The following is a 23,259-nucleotide window of genomic DNA, read 5'->3' on the forward strand; positions in this document are numbered from 1 at the left end:
TTGTCTCCTTCTAAGCATCTATGCGATGGGTTCTCCACACTCACTCCATCATTCTCACTCAAACTCCACTTGTGTCCCTCATTGCAGGAAAAGAGAGCCCACAATAAGAGGGAGAGGGCTAGGACAGGAGGAGGGCCACCTTCCCTTGCCCATATAGAAACATAGAAGATAGGAGCAGGAGCAGGCCATTTGGCCCCTCGAGCCTGTTCTGCCATTTAATGAGATCATGGCTGATCATCCAAATTCAGTTCCCTGTCCCTGCTTTCTCCCCATATCCCTTGATCCCTTTAGCCTTAAGAAATATATCTAACTCCTTCTTGAATATATTTAATGAATTGGCCTCAACTGCCTTGTGTGGTAGAGAATTCCACAGGTTCACCACTCGCTGGGTGAAGAAATTCCTCCTCATCTCAGTCCTAAATGGCTTACCCCTTATCCTTAGACTGTGACCCCTGGTTCTAGACTCCCCCGCCATCAGGAACATCCTTCTTGCATCTAGTCTGCCTAGTCCTGTTCGAATTTTATACGTTTCAATGAGATCCCCTCTCATTCTTCTAAACTCTAGCGAATACAAGCCTAATCGACCCAATCTCTCTTCATACGTCATCCCTGCCACCCCAGGTATCAGTCTGGTGAATCTTCGCTGCACTCCCTCCGTGGCAAAAGAAATGGAGACAAGGGAGTTCCTGGACACTAACTTGCACTGGGATTCTAATCCAGCAACTTGCACTAGGATTCTAATTGGGAGAGAATCTACTTAAGGAGTTGCTTGAAAACCTAGACGTTATACTTCACTTTTGCATTTATTTTAGTTAAAGAAAATCCCTAAAGCACATCAACAATTTCCAGTCTTATTTTTCGAAGTTTTTCTGATAACATTTCATTAATATTCCTTTCAATGTGCAGTACAAGGATGACCCATTGCATGTCCTAAAGAATTGGTAAGACTGCTGAAAATTACAAGGACGAGTGCTAGCACAGAGAAACATGCTTCAAATCTGTTGATTTCTGCTCCTCAGAAGTCTTGCCTATGCTGATACAGTGACGTTGGTCCACGTGAGTCCATGTTGCTTCAAGCATTTCAATTCCAAATTTTGTTGCATTTACAAAGCAAGCAAGCAAGCTTGTAACTGTGCCGACCAAAAAAAACATATACTGCTAATCCTTACAAATGGAGACCTTGCAAGAGGACATCAGACTCATTTGGTAGCACAGTTATGCTGTACTTGGTAAACCAACTGAGAACTGATTGGACCTGTTTCAGTTGTGGCAGAAGTATTTAGGTGACAAGCATCTCTAGGATTCCCAGGAAATGACATTGTCACAATCTATCTATTGGTATTTCAAATGGCTTGTGTGATAGTAGCTGAAAGGTTAACCATACTTGCCAACAGTGGTTTAAGATCATCAGCTCTTTCGACCGTTACTTGCAAAATAATGGAATCATGTAGAGTGCACTGGCTCATCGGTAACAACAGGTGTCAGTAATCCAGATCACAATTTCTTTGATTATCTGGTGATCCCATTTGGAATATTGTTGCACAAAATGCCTTCAGCATTGGATTATTAAGTCCTATGAGGAGAGAGTGAGTAGACTAGGCCTATGTTCCCTAGAGTTTAGAAGAATGAGAAGTGATCTCATTGAAATGTATAAAATTCTTAAGGAGCTTGACAGGGTAGATGCTGGGAGGATATTTCCCCTGGCTGGGAAGTCCAGAACTAGGGGGTTCACAGTCTCCAAATAAGGGGTCGACCATTTAGGACTGAGATGAGGAATTTTTTTTCGAATCTTTAGGATTCTCTGCTCCAGAGGGCTGTGGAGGCTCAGTCGTTGAGTATATTCATGTCAGAGATCAAAGATTTTTGGATACTAAGGGAACCAAGGGATATGGAGATAGTGTGGGGTGGTGGAGTTGAGGTAGATGATCAGCCATGATCTTATTGAATGCTGGAGCAGGCTCGAGGGGCCAAATGGCTACTCCTGCTCCTATTTCTTATGTAAGTCTTTCCAATGGGATATTGGCATAGCAAACACTTCTATAAATCTGAAATGTGACATGCTTCTAGCTTCAAAACTGATTTCTCACAGATAGAGCTCACTTGTTTAACTTCTCAACATCACTGGCTTTACTGTGCAACTTTTGATTGTGATTGCTGTAACATGGTCTGAAAATGTTCAATGCTTTCCTTAAATAATCAATACCTACACCATGGACTGTGGAAAATGGCTAAGGCAGACAGAGTGAAGTGTCCTATTTAGGTACTACTTTACCTAAGCTGTGACTGAAAAGTTTTAAACTTTCTTTTTTAAACAGTCCTGCGAGATTAATGACCAGAATAGACTTGACATGACTGGCACAACCAAAAAGGAATAGTAAATTTTGGGATATTTTGTGAATTAATAGGTGTTTTTTTCATTTTTCCCAAATCAAAAGAACCACTTGCATTTATACAGCAAGTTCTTTAACACAGTGAACACCCTAAGGCCTAGAAATTCAGTATAGCCACTTTTGGGGCGGTAAAGTCGGGCGGCCGCTAAAGTTTGCGCCCGGCGCAAAGTCGAGCCCCCTTCGCCGATATTCAGCCGCATCGCCCTAAGAGGTTGCTGCTGCGCTAAAGCAGGCGATGCACGACTATCATTAGGCGCTAAGCCGGCGGCCCGGGGCGAAACCCCGGAAGTCGGGCGCAGGGCAGGTGCGGCGAGCTGCTGATTGACGGCAGACACTCTGGCGCCGGTGAGCTCTTAAAGGGGGAGGGTGCATTTGTGTTTTTGCAAGGCCGACATTAGTTCCTCATCCTCCTCCTCCTCCTCCTCTTCCTCCTCTTCCTCTTCTTCCTCCTCTTCCTCCTGTGTTGAGCCAAACCAGAAGATCCGTCTCTCTCAAAAAGGAGTGTTGCAACACGGCTGCCGTTTCTAGTGCAGGGGAAGTGCCCTTTAATTTGCGCTCCCCGTGGCCCGCATCGGCTGAGCAACGTTCCACTCAACAGTCGTTAGGGCCGCCCGGCGCACAATGGGGCGGCGCGAGTGAAGTTCCGGTTCCGGGCGCACAAAGGGCGTTGCACGACGAAATGACGTCATGATCTGCGCGCGCAGATGAGCACGCGCAATGACTTTGCGCCGGCGCTAAATGTCTACTGAAGTTGGGGCGAGGCGCAGATCGCGCTGCGCCCGGGCGCTAAGCGCCTAGCGCTCAAGATCTACTCCTCCTAAGGCGCTAACGGCTGGCGCAGCCAACTGAATTTCTAGGCCTAAGACTCTTAACAGGAGAAATAGACACTGAGCATTAAAAGAGTTAGAGAACTGACCAAAAGCATGGTTGAAGAAATAGGTTCTGAGGAAGTATTTGATGGTCAGAGAGCGTTAACAAGCCATAAGGGTTTAAAATTCAGAGAGTAGGGCGAATCTGGTTGAAAGCTTCATTTCCAAGGGTACAGCAGATGGAGGGGTGATCACAGGAAGTCAGTCAAAAAAACAAGGGGCATGGAGTCGGATGTAGAGCACAAGGAGGTTGTAGAGGTAGAGTGTAGAGAGATTGTTGAAGGATTTGTAAATGAGGATCTTGAATTCAATACATTGGGGATGAGGAGCCAATGGAGGTTGCAGGTCACCGAAGGGGTTTGGTGAGGACAGAAGGGATGATGCACAAGTAAAACTTAGCGCAGGACAGGATGCGACTGGCAGAGCTTTCGACAAGTTGGCGGTTAATGTAGCGGGGAGCTTGGAAGACCAGCAAGGAGGTAACAAAAGCATGGATAAAGGTTTCTGCGACAGTGGGGATAAGGTAAGAGTGGAGATTGGTGATTTTGCGGATGTGGAAGTAAAGATGGTTTGGTGATCAACAGGATATGGGGCAAGTAAAATACATTTAGGCAGGAGTCGAATGGGATTTCTTTGTCCTTGCCGGTATTAAGTTGGGGAAAATTCAGTGTCATCCGTGATCTGGCATCTGGCAACAATCTGGTACCACAACAGTGGTTAAGGAATCAACATGGTGGCAGAAATGATGATGAACACGATGACTGTTCAGGTGCAGGAAAAGAAGCTATTGCTTTAAATCAAACATGGCCACAGTAAATAATAATTCTAAAAGGTGTAAGAGTGTTAAAAAAACAAGCCTGAAGGCCTTGTGTCTTAATGCGAGGAACATTCGTAATAAGTTGGATGAATTAGCTGCGCAAATAGAGGTAAACGGATATGATATGATTGGGATTATGGAAACATGGCTCCAGGGTGACCAAGGCTGGGAACTCAACATCCAGGGGTATTCAATATTCAGGAAAGAACTGGTTGGCGGACAGAAAGCAAAGAGTTGGAATAAACGGGTCATTTTCCGAGTGGCAGGCAGTGACTAGTGGGGTACCGCAAGGATCGGTCCTAGGACCCCAGCTGTTCACAATATATATTAATGATCTGGACTAGGGAATTGGATGTAATATCTCCAAATTTGCAGACGACACAAAGCTGGGGGGGAGGGTATGCTGTAAGGAGGATGTCGTGAAACTCCAGCACGATTTGGACAGGTTGGGTGATTGGGCAGAAACATGGCAAATGCACTATAATGTGGATAAATGTGAGGTTATCCACTTTGGTGGCAAAAACAGGAAGGCAGATTATTATTTGAATGGTAATAGATTGGGAGAAGGGGAAGTGCAAAGAGACCTGGGTGTTCTTGTACACCAGTCGCTGAAGGTAAGCATGCAGGTGCAGCAGGCGGTTAAGAAGGCAAATGGTATGTTGGCCTTCGTAGCAAGAGGGTTCGAGTACAGGAACAAGGATGTCTTGCTACAGTTGTACAGGGCCTTGGTGAGACCGCACCTTGAGTACTGTGTGCAGTTTTGGTCGCCTTACCTGAGGAAGGACGTTCTTGCCATGGAAGGAGTGCAGCGAAGATTCACCAGGCTGATACCTGGGATGGCAGGAATGACGTATGAGGAGAGATTGTGTCGATTGGGCTTATACTCACTGGAGTTTAGAAGATTGAGAGGGGATCTCATCGAAACCTATAAAATTCTGTCAGGCCTGGACAGACTAGATGCAGGAAGAATGTTTCTGATGGCTGGGGAGTCCAGAACCAGGGGTCATAGTCTAAGGATAAGGGGTAAGCCATTTAGGACTGAAATGAGGAGGAATTTCTTCACCCAGAGAGTGGTGAACCTGTGGAATTCTCTGCCACAGAGGGCGGTGGAGGCCAGTTCATTAAGTATATTCAAGAAAGAGTTGGATATATTTCTTAAGGCTAAAGGGATCAAGGGATATGGGGAGAAGGCAGGGACCGGGTACTGAATTTGGATGATCAGCCATGATCTCATTGAATGGCGGAGCAGGCTCGAAGGGCCGAATGGCCTACTCCTGCTCCTATCTTCTATGTATCTATGTATCTATAGGCAAAAAGGAAAAGGAGGTTAGGGTAGCATTGCTGGTTAAAGAGGGGATTAACACAATTGAAAGGAAGGATATTAGCTCTGATGATGTGGAATCTGTATGGGTAGAACTGAGAAATACCAAGGGGCAGAAAACGTTAGTGGGAGTGGTATACAGACCTCCAAACAGTAATGCGGAGGTTGGGGATGGCATTAAACGGGAAATTAGAGACGCGTGCAATAAGGGCACAACAGTTATCATGGGTGACTTTAATCTACATATAGATTGGGCTAACCAAATTAGTAACAATACTGTGGAGGAGGAATTCCTGAAGTGTATATGAGATGGTTTCCTGGACCAATATGTCGAGGAACCAACTAGAGATCAGGCTATCTTAGACTGGGTATTATGTAATGAGAAAGACTTAATTAGCAATCTTGTTGTGCGAGGCCCCTTGGGTCGGAGCGATCATAACATGATAGAATGCCTCATTAAGATGGAGAGTGAAGTAGTTGACTCAGAGACTAGGGTCCTGAATTTAAATAAAGGAAACTATGATGGTATGAGGAGCGAGTTGGGTACGATTGATTGGGGAATGTTACTCAAAGGGTTGACAGTGGATAGGCAATGGCAAACATTCAAAGATCGCATAGATGAACTACAGAATTTGTTCATCCCTGTTTGGCATAAAAATAAAACAAAAAAGGTGACTCAACCGTGGCTAACAAGGGAAATTAGGGATAGCATAAGATCCAAGGAGAAGACATATAAATTGGCCAGAAAAAGCAGTAAACCTGAGGATTGGGAGCAGTTTAGGATTCAGCAAAGGAGGACAAAGGGATTAATTAAGAGGGGGAAAATAGAGTATGAGAGTAAGCTTTCAGGGAACATAAAAACTGACTGTAAAAGCTTTTATAGATATGTGAAGAGAAAAAGATTGGTGAAGTCAAGCGTAGGTCCCTTGCAGTCAGAATCAGGGGAATTTATAATGGGGAACAAAGAAATGGCAGAGCAATTAAATACATACTTTGGTTCTGTCTTCACAAAGGAGGACACAAATAACCTCCCCGAGATGTCGGGGAACATAGGGTCTAATGAGAGGGAGGAACTGAAAGAAATGGTGTTAGGGAAATTGACAGGATTGAAGGCCGATAAATCCGCAGGGCCTGATAATCTACATCCTAGGATACTTAAGGAAGTGGCCCTAGAAATAGTAGATGCATTGCTGGTCATCTTCCAAAATTCGATAGACTCTGGAACAATTCCCATGGATTGGAGGGTAGCTAATGTTACCCCACTATTCAAAAAAGGTGGTAGAGAGAAAACGGGGAATTATAGACCGGTAAGCCTGACCTCGGTATTGGGGAAAATGCTAGAGTCCATTATAAAAGATGTAATAGCAGAGCACTTGGAAAACAGTGGCAGGATCGGACAAAGTCGACATGGATTTACAAAACGTACATCGTGCTTGACTAATCTACTGGAATTTTTTGAGGATGTAACTGTTAGAATAGATAAGGGAGAACCAGTGGATGTGGTGTATTTGGACTTTCAGAAGGCTTTCGATAAGGTCCCGCATAAGAGGTTAGCGTGTAAAGTTAAGGCACATGGGATTGGGGGCAAGGTACTGACTTGGATAAAGAACTGGTTGGCAGACAGGAAGCAAAAATTTGGAATAAACGGCTCTTTTTCCAAGTGGAAGGCAGTGACTAGTGGGGTACCGCATGGATCGGTCCTTGGACCCCAGCTATTCACAATATATATAAATGCTCTAGACGAGGGAACTAGATGTAATATCTCCAAGTTTGCAGATGACACAAAGCTGGGTGGGCGTGTGTGCTGTGAGGAGGATGCTGAGAAACTCCAGTATGATTTGGACAGGTTGGGTGATTCGGCAGAAGCATGGCAGATGCAGTATAATGTGGATAAATGCTAGGTTATCCACTTTGGTGGCAAAAACAGGAAGGCAGATTATTATCTGAACGGCAATAGATTGGGAGAAGGGGAAGTGCAACGAGACCTGGGTGTCCTTGTGCACCAGTCGCTGAAGGTAAGCATGCAGGTGCAGCAGGCGGTTAAGAAGGCAAATGGTATGTTGGCCTTCGTAGCGAGAGGGTTCGAGTACAAGAACAAGGATGTCTTGATGCAGTTGTACAGGGCCTTGGTGAGACCACACCTTGAGTATTGTGTGCAGTTTTGGTTGCCTTATCTGAGGAAGGATGTTCTTGCCATGGAGAGAGTGCAGCGAAGATTCACCAGACTGATACCTGGGATGGCAGGAATGACGTATGAGGAGTGATTGGGTCGATTGGGCTTGTACTCGCTGGAGTTTAGAAGAATGAGAGGGGATCTCATTGAAACTTATAAAATTCTAACAGGACTGGACAGACTGGATGCAGGAAGGATGTTCCCGATGGCCGGGGAGTCCAGAACCAGGGGTCACCGTCTAAGGATAAGGGGTAAGCCATTTAGGACAGATGAGGAGGAATTTCTGCACCCAGAGAGTGGTGAACCTGTGGAATTCTCTACCACAGAAGGCACTGGAGGCCAATTCATTAAATATATTCAAGAAGGAGTTGGATATATTTCCTAAGGCTAAAGGGATCAAGGGATATGGGGAGAAGGCAGGGACAGGATACTGAATTTGGATGATCAGCCATGATCTCATTGAATGGCGGAGCAGGCTCGAGGGGCCGAATGGCCTACTCCTGCTCCTATCTTCTATGTTTCTATGAGATGTGCTGGCTATGTTGTGACATGTGTATGACTAGAATGAAGGGAACTTGTTCCTATGAGGTGAACCACAGAGGAAAGGTGGTAGAGCAGGTTAACTGTATCAAACACAGCAGAGAGGTCAAGGAGGACAAATCGCTTGTCATAGGTAAAGTCACTATCACAAAGGATGTCACAGTATCTTGGATCAGGGTGGTCTTGGTGCTGTGGAAAGGGTGGAATCCAGCCTGAAGTGACTCAACGGAAAGTTGGCACAAATGAGCATGGAGCTGGTTGGTGACAGCATGTGCAAGGATACAGAGGAAGAGGGGGTTAGAGCTAGGTAGTAGTTGGAGAGGACAGAGGAGCTGAGAATGGGCTTTTTGAAGGGAAGTGTTGGCAATTTTGAAGGAAAGTGGAACCGTGGTTGTGCAGAGGGAGCCACTAGCCATGTTGGGAGTACTGGGGCAAGGAAAGGTAGTTGTGTGGTCAGGAGTGGAATCTCGAGGAAGAAATGGTGAGGGCAGGTAGTGATGGGGGGAGAAGCTACAGAGTGATATCAAGGATGGGAGAGCAGGAGGAGGGCAAAGCAGCCAAATAGAGAGTCTCAATCTTGGAGATGAAAAAATACATGAGCTCCTCATCCTTCCCTTGCCCGATTAACAAACAAAATCATTGTTCAGAGATAACCTAAGAATAATTCGAATATTATGCAGTTCTGAGCTAATCTGCATGACCAGAACTGGCAGGTGAACAGGTTAATTATGAGACTTCAGCTCTCTGTTGCAATGTTTACATTCAGTCCACTCAGATAGCAACTCAATTTTGCACTGAAACCTGCACATTGCAATATTTATTATTTTCTTCTTACCATGATATATATATCAATGTATTTTCAGTGACTGACATTCATCTCTGTGTCTGTTTTTTTCCTGCACCTAAGATTCTGAGAGAACATAAAAGAAAGTGAGGACTGAGAAAAGATCATTCAGCTCATTAAGCTTGTTCCTTCCACAGGCCGTGTAGAATGTGCCCCATCGTGAGTTCAACCAAATTTATTTAATCTCCTGGGGAGGTGCAAAACGAAATCTCCAAGAAGATAAGACTCAATTAAGTATTTCCCTGGCCCTAAAGATAACCTAGCAAAATAGCAGAATATTAATCTAACATTACTCATTCCTGACCAGTCACAGTCCACAGATGACATTTTAAGGGCGCTATATAAATGCAGGTTGTTGTTGTACCACAAGGAGCCATTGCGTTCCATATATTAGACCGCCTATGTTTACATATAGTCTTAAATCACTCAATCCTATACTTAATTATATATTTATGCAGCACCTTTCTAAAATGAATGACCCCACATAGTATTAAGTAGTTTTTACTAGGAGCCTTACTCCAGATGTCTACTCAGCAGGCCAGGCAGCATCTGTGGAGAGAGAAACAGAGTTAACGTTTCAGGCCGATCTTTCATCAGATTGAATGCGGATGTATAAAGATAACTGTGCATAATGAATGGGCCCTATTCTACATTAAACTTTAGTGCTGCTGATATTCCTAGGCTGTCTCTCATCCAAGCATTATTCAGGCCTGACTTGTAGATTTCCAAGATTAAGTGAAATCTGCCACATCCAGGGTAGTATGGCGGTAGGCTCCATTTCAGAAAGTGGAAAAGGAAAAAGACTGGTTGGGATTATTAACTATTGAAGGCATCCTGTCAATTTGAAGCCATTATTGACAAAGCTAATGATGTAGGAACATAGGAACAGGAGTCGGCCATTCAGCCCCTCAAGCATGTTAAGCCATTGAATTAGATCATGGCTGATCTGTATCTTAACTCTATTTGCCTGCCTTGGTTCCATATCCCTCAATATCCTTGCCTAACAAACATCTACCTATCTCAGTTTTGAAATTTTTAATTGACTGAGCCTCAACAGCTTTTTGGGGGAGAGAGTTCCAGATTTCCACTATCCTTTGTATGAAGAAGTGCTTCCTGACATCACCCCTGAATGGCCTGGCTCTAATTTTAAGGTTATCCCCCTTGTTCTGGACACTCCCACTAGAGGAAATATTTTCTTTCTGTCTACCCTATAAAATACTTTAATTACCTTAAACACCTCAATTAGATCACCCCTTAATCTTCTATATTCAAGGGAATTTCAAGCCAATTCTGTACAACCTGTCCTCATAATTTAACCCTTTTAGCCCCAGTATCAAGTATTAAGATGAATCAAAGATATTTACAGGAAACTTTGTGATATCGGCACCGACGGGACCGGCGTGTTGCCGATCTATCAAAACTGCCAGACATACAAAGTTAATGTTGAAGCATATGGAGGTTTTCATCTCCGTATCTGACAACAAACACTGTTGCTTAGCAACAGCTTCTAAAGAGTCGGCTGCAGCTGCAAGCATCTCTAGCTGAAGCTGTTGCTATAGCTACAGACCTTGCAGTGCCTGACTGGGAAAAAAAAAGAACGAGAACTAAAAAAACTTATAGAAAACGGCTCCTGATTTTTGTCGTTAGATCGAGTATTCCGGACATATAACCTCCGGATAAACCAAAGTTTCCTGTAGTTACAAATTGGAAAATAGTAATTTACTCCAGTACAAATCATTGATAAAATTATCTACCTCTGTCAGCCGTGGCTCAGTTGGTAGTACTCTCACCTCTGAGTCAGAAGATCATGGGTTCAAGTCCCACTCTAGAAATGTGAGCACATAATCTAGCTGTCACTTCAGTGCAGTATTTGAGGGAGTGCTGCATTATCAGAGGTGCCATCTTTCGATGAGATGCTAAACCAAGAGCTTGTTTTCATTGGAGGAGGGGGAGAGAGGGGAGACTGAGATTTAACAACAGTGGCCCGGAATTTGCGGGCAGCAGCGAAGCGACGGCACTCGGTGGCGTCGATTTCAGCTCTCCTGACCTTTTTTTAATCTGGTGCCAAATCAAGCGAATCTCCAGCATCCAGCCACAGTGATGTCATTAAGCTGGCTAAGCAGCCAATCACACTGAAGAATTCTCACAGACAGCAAACCAGTTAAACACCCCCCCCCCCCCAATAAAGTTAAGCCTTGTTGAAAGAGGTGTAACTTGGTTTTTAATGGCTGAACAATTGTTCTGGACCTGAAAATCTAATTTGTGGAATGTCAAATTTTTTGCATTTAATATGATTAAGAATAGCAAGTTTTTAAAATAATATATATTTTTTAAGTTAATGATATTTCAGCTTCTACCTTAATCCTATATGTATGTCCCAATCTTAATTTCACTCTTTGTAAAATTTTATAAAAAGTAAATTAGAATCTGTGCATTTTACTTCCTGGTTTGCTGTCTGTGAGAATTCTTCAGTGTGATTGGCTGCTTAGCCAGCTTGATGATATCACTGTTGCTGGATGCTGGAGATTCGCTTGATTTGGCGCCAGATTAAAAAAAGGTCGGGAGAGCTGAACTCGACGCCACAGAGATCGCTAGATCTTTGTGGGCAGCTTTCTTCGAGGTCAGCAGCGAGCGCTGTTGATTCGCCACTGACCGCAAATTCTGGGCCATTGTGGCAACATCTCAGTCTCCCCTTCCCCACTTCCAGTGAAAATAAGTTCAGAATTATGAGTGGCTCTTCATAACTTAAGCCCAAAGTTCTAGAGCCATCCCTGTTGCTCCTTTTTGAACCCTGTGCCTTTATGAAGCAGTGTGTTCAAAGTTACCAAGATGCAATTTTTGGAAAGAAAGAAGAACTTGGATTTATATAGCACATTTCACCACCTCAGGATGTCCCAAACTGCTTTACTGTACTTTTAAGTGCAGTCGCTGTTGTAATGCAGGAAACACAGTGGCCCAGAAATTCGGGACTCCACGGGTGAGTACGCATGGGGTACTCATCCGTAGGCCCAATGGAAGTGCCGGTTTCCTGCATGCACTGCGCACGTGCGGGAAATCGGCACTTCCATTCCCCTGAACGAAGGGATTAATGGGTGGAACGTGTGCGCCGGAGAGGCTGCGCGTGCGCATCGAACTTATGGTTTTTTTGCAGGTTTTTCCGGGAGGGTAAGTCTCCAGAAGTTAGACATGCAAAAAGCAGTCGCAAGGCCTGCTTTTTACAAGGTAAGTGGTGAATTAATAAAATTAAAACATTTTTTCCACAGGTTTATTATTTTTAAATACTTTAAAGAAAGGTAAGTTTATTTTTAGCCCCATTAGAAAATAAAATTATTTTTTTCAAAAATTTAAATTATTGTTTAAAATAGTTATTTCATGTAATTTATAGTTTATTTAAAAAATGTGATTTAAAAAAAAATTATTTGAAGATTTAGTGATGTTTTGGGGCTTATAGTATTTATAAGTTTGACAGCACTTCCTGTCAAACTTATAAATGAAGCATTCCCTGCTCCGATTGGCTCCCCATGGCCCACGTGATCCCAGGGGACGCATCAAACTAACTGCGCCCCTGGAATACGCAAGCACTGCGCGCCAGCAGTTGGAGCAGGCCCCGGATCAGAATTCCATGGGGGCCCACAGCTCAAAGGCCGGCGCGCTAGGTAAGTGCAGGTCAGGGGCTTACACCCGCGGGAAGCCCCCGACCCGAATTTCTGGGCCAGTAGATACTTTGTGCGCAGCAAGGTCCCAGAAACAGAAATGAGATAATGACCAGATTATCTGTTTTTTAGTGATGTTGGTTGAGGGATAAATATTGGCCAAGGCACCAGGGAGAGTTCCCCTTCTCTACTCCAAATAGTGCCGTGGGATCTTTTATGTCCACCTGAGAGAGCAGACGGGGCCTCGGTTTAGCATCTCATCGAAACACGGCACCTCCAATAATGCAGCACTCCATCAAATACTGCATTGAAGTGACAGCTAGATTATGTGCTCACATTTCTGAATTCCCTTGAATATAGAAGATTAAGGGGTGATCTAATTGCGATGTTTAAGGTGATGAAAGGATTTTATAGGGTAGATAGAGATAAAATATTTCCTCTGGTGGGAGTGTCCAGAACAAGGGGGCATAAACTTAAAATTAGAGCTAAGCCGTTCAGGGGTAATGTCAGGATGCACTTCATCACACAAAGGGTAGTGGAAATCTGGAACTCTCTCCTGTTGAGGCTAGGTCAATTGAAAATTTCAAAACTGGGATTGATAGATGATTGATGGGCAAGGATATTGAGGGATATGGAACCAAGGCCGGTAAACAGAGTTGAGATACAGATCAGCCATGATCTAATTCAATGGCTTAACAGGCTTGAGGGGCTGAATGGCCGACGCCTGTTCTTATGTTCCTACATCATTAACTTCGTCAATAATGGCTTCAAATTGACAGGATGCTTTCAATAGTTAATAATCCCAACCAGTCTTTTTTCCTTTTCGAAATAAAGCCTACAGCCTACAACCTGGATGTATCCGATTTCACTTAATCTTGGAAATTTACAAATCAGGCCTGAATAATGCTTGGATGGGAGACAGCCTAGGAATATCAGTGGCACTAAAGTTTAATACAGAATAGGGCCTATTCATTATGCACAGTTATCTTTACATCCGCATTCAATCTTTCCGCCACTTCTTTGGTAATCCACTCAATTTATCCCATTTTCTTTACATGCTTACTGAAGTTCCCCCAGCCACATAGCACGATGCCACAAACTGGTTATTACAGAACTCCACACGTCAAAGCCTCTGATGCAAAAAATGTTTCCGCCTTATCATCGTCTGCTGCATTTTGTTACCAAACAAATTTGGAATTGGCTCATTAACGTGCCATTAATTCCGTGGGCCGTATAATCTTTAAAACTTCAACATGCAGAATTCTTATCAAACTGGCTTCATCCTCTAATTTTGCCACCTCCTCTGAGAATTCCAGAAGGGTTGTGAAGCACAACCTGTTATTTCTACATCCAAACATCAACATTGACGATGTCCCAAAAAATACTGTGCGACCTGATCCACCTGTGTAAGAAAACATAGGCCTTTCAGCTTTAGAGTAGCATTCATCTGCACCAAGATTAAAAATCCAACCAGATTGTTCTATATCTCTAAAACATTGTACTGCAAATGCAAAATGTCCCACAGATTTCTTACTCATACTTGTAGGAATTTGACAGAAAATCATTTTTGTGGCTATTATAAAACAGATAACCTATGGGAATTTGAGAAGTTGCAAAGGAGATTCATTGTCAGACTTAAAGGTTTGTAACATTTTACCTGTCTGTATGAACTAACTTGCAGTTTTTCTCCTTCTGCATCTACGTGGAGATTTCTGATAATGTTTACAGTTTACAGTAATTTTTCATCAATTCTCTTAGCTGATCCTTAAACAGTAAATAGATTAAAATTGTACTTAGGCAGAAAAGCAATTGTGTTTCCTCCCAAGCAGCTGTAAAATGTATAAAATGTTTCAACGACAGAATGGTTTCTGCTGCTGTCTGACAGCAGTGATTTAACAGCTACTTATTTACTTAGCCCTGTCATCAGCAGTATATTCTTTCCTTCTAACCTATAGCATTCAAAATGGGTTTGACCCTAAAATTGAATATGCTGTGGCGGAGCCACCAAAGGACTCAGAGCGGTTGTACATAATTCCTTTAACAGCAATGTAGTTACTGTCTGTGCCTGTACCTTTAATTACACTGTTTGACTGTACAATGTCTAGTTACCTTTACAGCACGGTTTCAACGTGATGACGTCATGACGTCAGTCTTCTGACCAGAGGATCAGTCCTCGTGGAGCCCTCAAGGAGAGTAGACCTGTTACTGATGTGTTCTAGCAGTTTCATTAAAGTTCATTATTTTAATTGCCTGAGTCAAACTCAGTCTTTTTGATAGGAACCTCCGTTCCTACAATACAGTACTTTAAGTGACAGACTTTAATCTATATAGTTATTTTGTTGTGGGGTTGTTTAACTGAAACTAAAATTGACATTCAGATTATTCTTTTGAAAAGAAAAATAAATGTTCACATTCTTGCATCAGTGTAATGTCTGTCACTAGAAATTAATCTAGATTTTCAGGATGGCAGGTTTCATGCTGCCAGCAAGTAGTAAATTTCCATTGAAAGTTCATGTTCTGTGACCTTAATTTTTATTTTTTACCTTTCTCGTTTCTTTTATGCAGATTGGGAAAAGTAGCAGCGTATCTTTATCACAGTCCAGTCCTTCAACTACAACAAACCCTGTACATGGTAACAGACAAGTAGGTAACACAGTATTCACACCAGTACTAGTGGCTGCTGTGGAGTTGCAGTACATTTGAATGACCTTAAGGTGGCAGGATTGTTTTGTAATTGGTTCCTGTGTTTAGTCCTTGGATAGATCTGTGGGAGCAAACTGAGCTTTATGTTTACTCCAAAATCCTGTCCATTAACAAAACAACAGCATATATTGTTTCAACTAACATCAAGTTGGTTGTACATCTTTAAGGGAAGCAGTATTGGTATGTGGAGTCTATTGACATTTTAACAAATTGGCAAAGACCACACTGATGCTTTTTTTTAAAGATAATTTTTCCACCCACTTCAAACCTCACTGGGAGAGAAATAGAAACCTGGGATCCAAAACTGAAAGAAAGTGCTTCAAATTCCAATGCGACAGAACTTCTTGCCCTCATAAACCAAGAAGCTGGTAGACGGTAGAGATTTCCTCAAGGGAACCTTAATCCCTTTAATCCCCTTAAAACTTTCTTTGGCTCCCAGGAAGGGAGAAGGATTAGAACACACAGCGACAGAACTATACAGTCCAGTCCTGTTAAGTGTATAACTGATTTTCCACATTTTGTTATACACTGCTTGTCAGGGATAGACAGTCCCTGTGAAGAATGCTGTAGTACAAAAACTCATTTATCTGGAAAAGTGCTGTTTTATGCTGAAATAATAAAACGGTATACGACTGCCTAAAGAGCTTAAAGTGCAGCATTTGCTTTGGCTGGTCTGTAGTCGACAGATGAACAATTAACAGATTAGCATTTGTAATGATGAGAATATTTGTATAGACTGCAAAACTATACACTTAAAAGGAAACTTCTCTGCTGGAATACATTTCCACAAAAAATAATATTTGAATTTGCAGCTTTTAACTAAGTAGGTACTTTTAAAAAGGAAAAGACAATAACTCAAGCTATAAGTGGATTAAACTGTAAATGAAGCTTGCAACTGTTGCCCAGCTGGATCACCAATTGGGAGAAAGCTGAAGTTGTGAGCAAGAATACCCTTAATTGATTGGATTCCTAGCACTGCAGCTCCATATTGTGTGATTATTGAATCAAGTACCAAAAAAACAGTAGCTGCAGCCACTAGACCTACTGTCTGGTTTGAACTCGAAGAGTGAACAGTGAATTTTCCTACTCCTACAGCAAGTGACGAGCCTTGGTTAGGTACTTGAGTAATTCATTCCGTTTGAACCTAGTTTGATTGACCTGTGTCACCTCCTCCTTTTAGATGTCTTGTGTTGCAGATTCTAGCAGAGTACATTCTGGAGTATTTGTTCTGATCTTTTGAGCTTCCGCCAATCAAATCCAACCAATCTAACTGCAGCTGCAAATCCGGAACGAGGAGGAAACCGTTTTTGCTCCCTCTTGACTTCAGATCTGTGTGTTACCTTAAAGTAAAGGTTCTCCTCCTCTTTTGAAGGCATTGTCTCACGCTGGGGTACGGTTGCACCAGTCAGGTCCAGTCCTGAAGACACGAGTGCACGTTCCAGCAGAGTGATGATCAGGAGCAAGGATATTAGGGGTAGTAAGGCTAACTGTGGCACTGTAACAGTTAACCTAGTTGAGATCAGCTAACTCTGCACAAAGTAAGCGTTCAATTTTGGACTCTCTGATCTGTCCTAATCAGGCAGCTACAATACAAGAATGCTCAACTCCAAGCTCAGGTTTGAAGTTCAGTCTTGCCTGTTATTGGCACTCAGTCTTGCCCCAGAACAATGGGTTTCTATACTTTCAGGGGAGGACAGGATTGAGGGTTATCGTGCTGGTGCCCACTCCTTTTCTCCTCTACCTGGCGGCATGTTCTGCATTAAAGGTGCAAAATATACATATCATAATCAACTTATAGTTGCTGTTGGTCAAGCACCCTTCCTGGCAGACTAATGAAGCACCGGCCTTGATAAGAATCGCAGAAACATCTACAGGCTGAGGCATCTCTCCCTCCTGAGGAGGGTAGTAAACTTGAGGTCATCCAAAACTCGGCTGCCCGTGTCCTAACTTGCACCAAGTCCCGTTCACCCATCTCCCCTGTGCTCGCTGACCTACATTGGCTCCAGTTTAAGCAACGCCTCAATTAAAAAAATTCTCACCCTTGTTTTCAAATCCCTCCATAGCCTCGCCCCTCCCTATCTCTGTAATCTCCTCCAGCCCCACAACCCACCCCCCCCCCCGAGATATCTGCACTCCTTTAATTCTGCCCTCTTGAGCATCCCTGATTTTAATCGCTCCACCATTGGTGGCTGTGCCTTCAGCTGCCTAGGCCCTAAGCTCTGGAATTCCCTCCCTAAACCTCTCTACCTCTACCTCTCTTACTTTAAGATGCTCCTTAAAACCTACCTTTTTGACCAAGCTTTTGATCATCTGCCCTAATTTCTCCTTATATGGCTCAGTGTCAAATTTTGTTTTATAATACTCCTGTGAAGTGCCTTGGGATGCTTTACTACAACAACAACTTGTATTTATATAAATACACGTTGTTGTAGTATTAGAGCAGTAAGAGAAATGTGGGAGGAAGAAGGAGAGCCCTAGAAAACATTTATAGCACTCGTGAATTAAAAGCTACAACTCATGCAATGAGCACATGAGCCTGTGCTAATTTAGAAAGTTCCTATTGATCCCAGTCTCTACAGAAATCATTTTTAAGTCTTATGATTTGAGTTGCAAAATCTTATGCAGATTGCTGAATGTAGTTTTCTGTGTGGATCCTATAGTTAGTGGTGTGCTGTCGTAGATTGGGTGTGCTCGTATTTAGATGGTTGTATATCTGTTATGAATGCAGCTTATTGTGCTTCTGTGACCCAAATGACTGATCTGCCTCATCAACTGTCATTTGATCTTAATCTTGGTTCCCACTCTTTTCAGCCCAAATTTACCATTTTTTTTAAATGAGGGAGAAAACAAATGGTCGATGTATTGATTGAACTTTTTTTCTTATTTATGATGCTGTTTTATGGTAAAATTAACCAAATTCTTATTTTAATATAAGCTTCAGAATTTCTCAAAACATCCCTAAATTCCACCTTGCAGTCAGAGCCACCATCTCAAGTATCTTGTTACTCATATTAAAATGAAACAAATTATGACTGGAGCACGCTTTTTGTTAAAATCTCCATTTAAATCTGCTGTTATTGTATGTAACAATCTGTGTTTTTGCCTCTTTCTGTTTATACTGGAGCTTAATTCTATTTCTCTCCTTTTCTTACAGCCAAAAGTCCATCAGTGAAAACCGTTTTTATGGGGTTAGTAGTCAAAAAGACAGCAGTTGTAAAGTGGCTCTGGTACTCGCCTTCGACTGCACACTGGACTGCATCGATAAGACAAAAACCTCTGCTCTGAAGATGTGAAGAACCCTCCCTCTCAGCCAATACCTCATAGCGGCCTTTCTCCCCCCCCACCCCCCATTCTTTTAGCAATGGTGTTAGAACGAGCGTGCGGTGACTTGCCGATCATTCCTTTTGGTTAAATGAAAGAAAGCCCTATTTCACTTGTTCCTTTTGGTGGTGGTTTAGAGATGCCCAGTTAGGCAATATAGCAAATTCTAGAAAAGCCGGGATAATCATGATTCCCCCCCCCCCCCCGGGCCATGGGGATAATTATAATCCGAAATGTTAATTAATCATGATCTAAAGCAACTTGACAAGTATGCAAAGATAAACGGTATCAAAGCCTATTTTTACCTGGACCTTTTTTTAAAAAATTCTTGACAATTGGCAGGATTTATGGAGTCCCACATGATTACAATGATTTGTATCCCTATAGTTTTATAGAAATGATATATCCTATCATCAAAATGTTGTTTTGTGACATGGCAGCTCTTGCGCAGTGTGGGGTATTGAGGAAAAATGTCTAACCTTTGCTCGACCAGCACTCACACTTTAGTGTTACATTTGTAATTCCATCCCTGTAGCGACCCAGCTACCAGAAAACAAAAAAAAAATACTTTAAAAAAAATAGAGTCTTTCTTTGCTAATGGCAAAATTTGTTCCGCTTGTTGGAGGAAGTGGAATCTTGAGGAAGTACCTTTTTAAGCTAAGAGGAGGGTAATGGAAACTGGATTGTCACCAGCTTTGTATCAGAAGATGTTACAAAAAGGTGGAGTTTTCTAGCTTGATAATGTTATGAGTGCAGTTGCAGAGGGCCCGATGAGAGCAAAGGTGGTAAAGGAAGTGTTAATGACGTCTTATTATTCAGTGTTAAAAGTGCACTTATTTGTGATGGATTCTTCCCAATTAGAAAAGAACAGGCAGGGATTAAAGAAAAACAAGGATTTTCCCGTAATAGGGATGGATTTTCATGGTTTTTAATAGTGGATATTAGTTAAATAAAAGAGAAGGCTGTTCTGTGAAGTAAACTAAAGCTGGTGTTCAGAGACTGTTAAAATGAAGTTGCAGTACAGAGAAATATTTTTCTTAAGCTAATCACCATCCACCCAGTTGAGAGGTTGTTCCTTTAATTGTTAGTGTTAATTTTCATTAATTTATGATTTATCATTTTATTAATGCTCTAACTGACCAGGATAGGTTCAGAAATAGAATTTAGGAAAGTCAAAAGTTGTGTGTTTATATATTTTTTAAATAAATTTGGATTGAATTTTTGCTATGTACATTTTGTTAGACTGAAGATTGTGTACATATCTGTTGTTATTTTTGCACAAATGTTTGTCATGGTTAGCTTAGGAGCTTATAAGTATTTTAATTTTTCTAATTTATTGTGGGTTGTTATAAAACTACAGGGGGTGGGAAATGAATTCCCAATAATTAGAATAATTTTTTTTATATATATATTAAAAAGCTGAAGTCTGTCATGAATACAAACTTTCCTTTTAAAACTGGCTGTGCTCGTCAGGAACTGCTACTGGGCAGTGAGATGCAAGAGAAGTCCGTGACTGAAGGGGACAGCTTGGTAACTATAACAAGTGTCAGTAGCTGCCCACATTGTGGGTCTTGGTATTGTATATTGTGCCAGTACAAATCATGGACGCAAAGCATAAGCCTGTCAGCCATAAAGAGACAGCAGATTACTGTATGCCTTCTTTTGTATTGATGTAACAATTGTATATAAAGCTGAACAAAAACTTTGTAGAAAATAGTTTATACAGCATTATTATATTATTGCTGAATCTCAGTGAATTCTTGGGAAAAAAAGTTTTTCTATTTACACCTTATTTTTTGTTACACTGTTGACCCATGGCATTTTGACAAAACTCTGTGGGTTTTGCATTGCTGGTCAGTCATGGGTGTGTTAATACTGCTGTTGCACAGATAAGAATTTGCACCTGCCTCATTGTGCTTTCCTACTGCAGATTTCAATTTCCCCCCCCATCCGAAGATAATGAAAGCATGTAAAAATCATCCTCCGTGCCATACCGTAACTGTTCTCTTTCTGTAAATGGATTTTATAACACTACGTATTTTCAATTTGCTTTGTGCACTTTTCTTTTCCATCTCTTCCTTCCCCTCCCCTCCCCTTCCCCCTAGCAGTGTCATTGCATTCATTCCATGCCTACCTTCATCTTTGTGGTATTGTTAACAGAATGGTGTCTAGAATAGCTGTAAATAGTTAATTCGATGGCGTACAGAGAAAATAAATTGAACAAACCTTGTTTCTGATTGATACTGCCATGGTTCAGCACCCAGCTTGGAGATATTCTCTAGTGAGGGATGTATTTTTTTTGTTTTGTTTTGTAACAGGCTTTGTAAATAAAAAATAATTTATATGTTTGTAAGAAGTACACTTTCCTGTTGTGTCTTTACTCCAATTTGTGAACTTCCTTCAATTGTTTTAGGAACATAGGAATTAGCTTTGTTTTTGAAACTACATGACCAAATGCTTCGTAAGCCAGTTACATGATAATTGAATCAACAATTTGAGTTGATGAAAAGTGGTTTCAGTTTTGCATCAATTCAGTGTCATGGAATTTGGGTGTGAAAATCACATTTAGTCCGATGTTGTGATACCATCTCCAGGAAGTAGTCTCGCACAGCTTCAGCCTCACGCCATCTACAAAACACCTATAATAGGTGTGAAACATAGACAAATAGGAGCAGGATTAGGCCATTCGGCCCTTCGAGCCTGCTCCACCATTCAGTATGTTCATGGCTGATCCTCTATCTCAATATCATGTTCCCGCTCTCTCCCCATACCCCTTGATGCCTTTTGTGTCTAGAAATCTATCTATCTCCTTCTTAAATATATTCAGTGACTTGGCCTCCACAGCCTTCTGTGGTAGAGAATTCCACAGGTTCACCACCCTCTGAGTGAAGAAATTTCTCCTCATCTCAGTCCTAAATGTCCTACCCCGTATCATGAGACTGTGACCCCTCGTTCTAGCCCCCCCCCCCCCCAGCCAGAGGAAACATCCTCCTTGCATCCTGTGTGAAGCCAAGCTTGTGTTCCCAGGTTTATCCAATAGATCTTTTTTAAATATAATATTAATTTTTTTAAATGTTAATAGGAACGACAGTGGTCAATGTTTTAATGTTAAAACTTAATTGGCGTACAGATGCCAGTGAGCCAAGTTTAGTGTATACATGCAATCACACGTGAGCAGAGCTAATTTTAACCTGGTCAAAGAGTGAAACAGAGTTGGCAGTATAACCTGGGCTTGCCAGCTCCACAACACTGTAAGTAATTACAGTACAGGTAGACTATCCTTTATCCGAACTTCCGAAAACCTCTAAAAACCGAAAGTTTTTTCGTTCAGCGTAAGTCGTGCGCACGACATGACCAGAGTGGCGCACGACTTACGCTGAGCAGGGCAGAGGGTCACAGAGTTCCCTCCTGGGTAGGAGATTGCAGGCCGAGCCGGGCAGTGTGAAGGAGGTACCGGGAGAGTGAACCCAACAATACAGCGGCCCGTCCGATAGCTGCAGCGGCCCGTCCAATATTCTTTTCTCCCCCCCCCCCCCCCACCCGACCCGACCCCTGACCCGTCCGATATTCTTTTCTCCCCCCTGACCCGAACCGCGGCCCGTCCGATATTCTTTTCTCCCCCCCCCCCCACCCGACCCGACCCCTGACCCGTCCGATATTCTTTTCTCCCCCCTGACCCGAACCGCGGCCCGTCCGATATTCTTTTCTCCCCCGCCGACCCCCCCCCCGCTGACCCCGCCCGACCCCCCCGCCGACCCCGACCCCCGACAAATTTCCCAATACCTTCTGAAATCCGAAAAATTCCGAAAACCGAAACTCAGCTGGTCCCAAGGCTTTCGGATAAAGGATAGTCTACCTGTACTAGTCTGAAACTCACTATGCAATGACAGCTGGAACATGCAGCAATCTTACTTTAGCAAGAAGAAACTCCACATCACTGCAACAAGTCTTCAACTGTCTCTCATCTGATAATTATATCAGTTACATCTACACTCTATAACAACTGAACCTGCTAATAATTTAGTTATGTTGATTACATTTCTGCTTACAGTCATTTGGCAAGAGGCTAATTGAAAACATATGACCAGAACTTAACAGCCTGCTTAAATCTGTCATGGTTTATTGCTAAACTTAGATTACTGAACTGATATGGCCAAGGTGATAGGAAAACAAGCTGAGATACAATTCTGATTTACATTCCACTGTGATAAAGCAGCCCATTTTATTATATTACGCCAGAAGGAAATCACTTCATCTCATGCAGCATGTTCTGACTAATGGTTCATTGTAACAGCATGACTATCTCTAGTCTGTAGCCATGCTTAATGACATTCTACGAAATTTTGATTGAATACAAATGTTAAAGCAAAAAATTCTGTAACATTAATGGGTTTAATTTTTATCAATTGTAAATACATTTTTACTTGTTACAAATCAAATGGAATCAAAAACAATTTCTAAATTTGCAGATGACACCAAATTAGGGGGAGGGGTGGGATTGTCAGTACTGAGGAGGACTGCAACAAATTACAAGAAGACAAGGGCCCAGAAATTCGGGTCGGGGGCTTCGCGCAGGTGCAAGTCCCCGACCTACACTTACCTTGTGCGCCGGCCGTTGAGCTGTAGGG

At 42.4% G+C, this 23,259-nt stretch overlaps 1 protein-coding gene across 10 annotated transcripts in view; it reads left to right on the plus strand.

Annotated features, from left to right (window-relative positions):
* Nucleotides 1–20,988, plus strand: part of LOC147106041 (ataxin-7-like protein 1) — a 371,841-nt gene extending 350,853 nt beyond the window's left edge. For 5 of the 10 annotated variants that reach the window (XM_086008728.1, XM_086008727.1, XM_086008729.1 and 2 more), the window contains 2 exons: nt 15,173–15,250; nt 18,465–20,988. In XM_086008728.1, coding sequence (XP_085864854.1) covers nt 15,173–15,250; nt 18,465–18,482 — 96 coding nt within the window. In that variant the 3' untranslated portion in view covers nt 18,483–20,988. Of the gene's footprint in view, nt 1–14,712 lie in introns of all 10 variants that reach the window. The other 5 variants (XM_086008735.1, XM_086008726.1, XM_086008732.1 and 2 more) reach the window with 2 other exon arrangements.
* Nucleotides 20,989–23,259: the final 2,271 nt, after the last annotated feature.

The sequence above is a fragment of the Somniosus microcephalus genome, chromosome 16 (assembly GCF_052327205.1).
Source record: "Somniosus microcephalus isolate GS21.2 chromosome 16, FLI_Smic_1.0, whole genome shotgun sequence".
Lineage (NCBI taxonomy): Eukaryota > Metazoa > Chordata > Chondrichthyes > Squaliformes > Somniosidae > Somniosus > Somniosus microcephalus.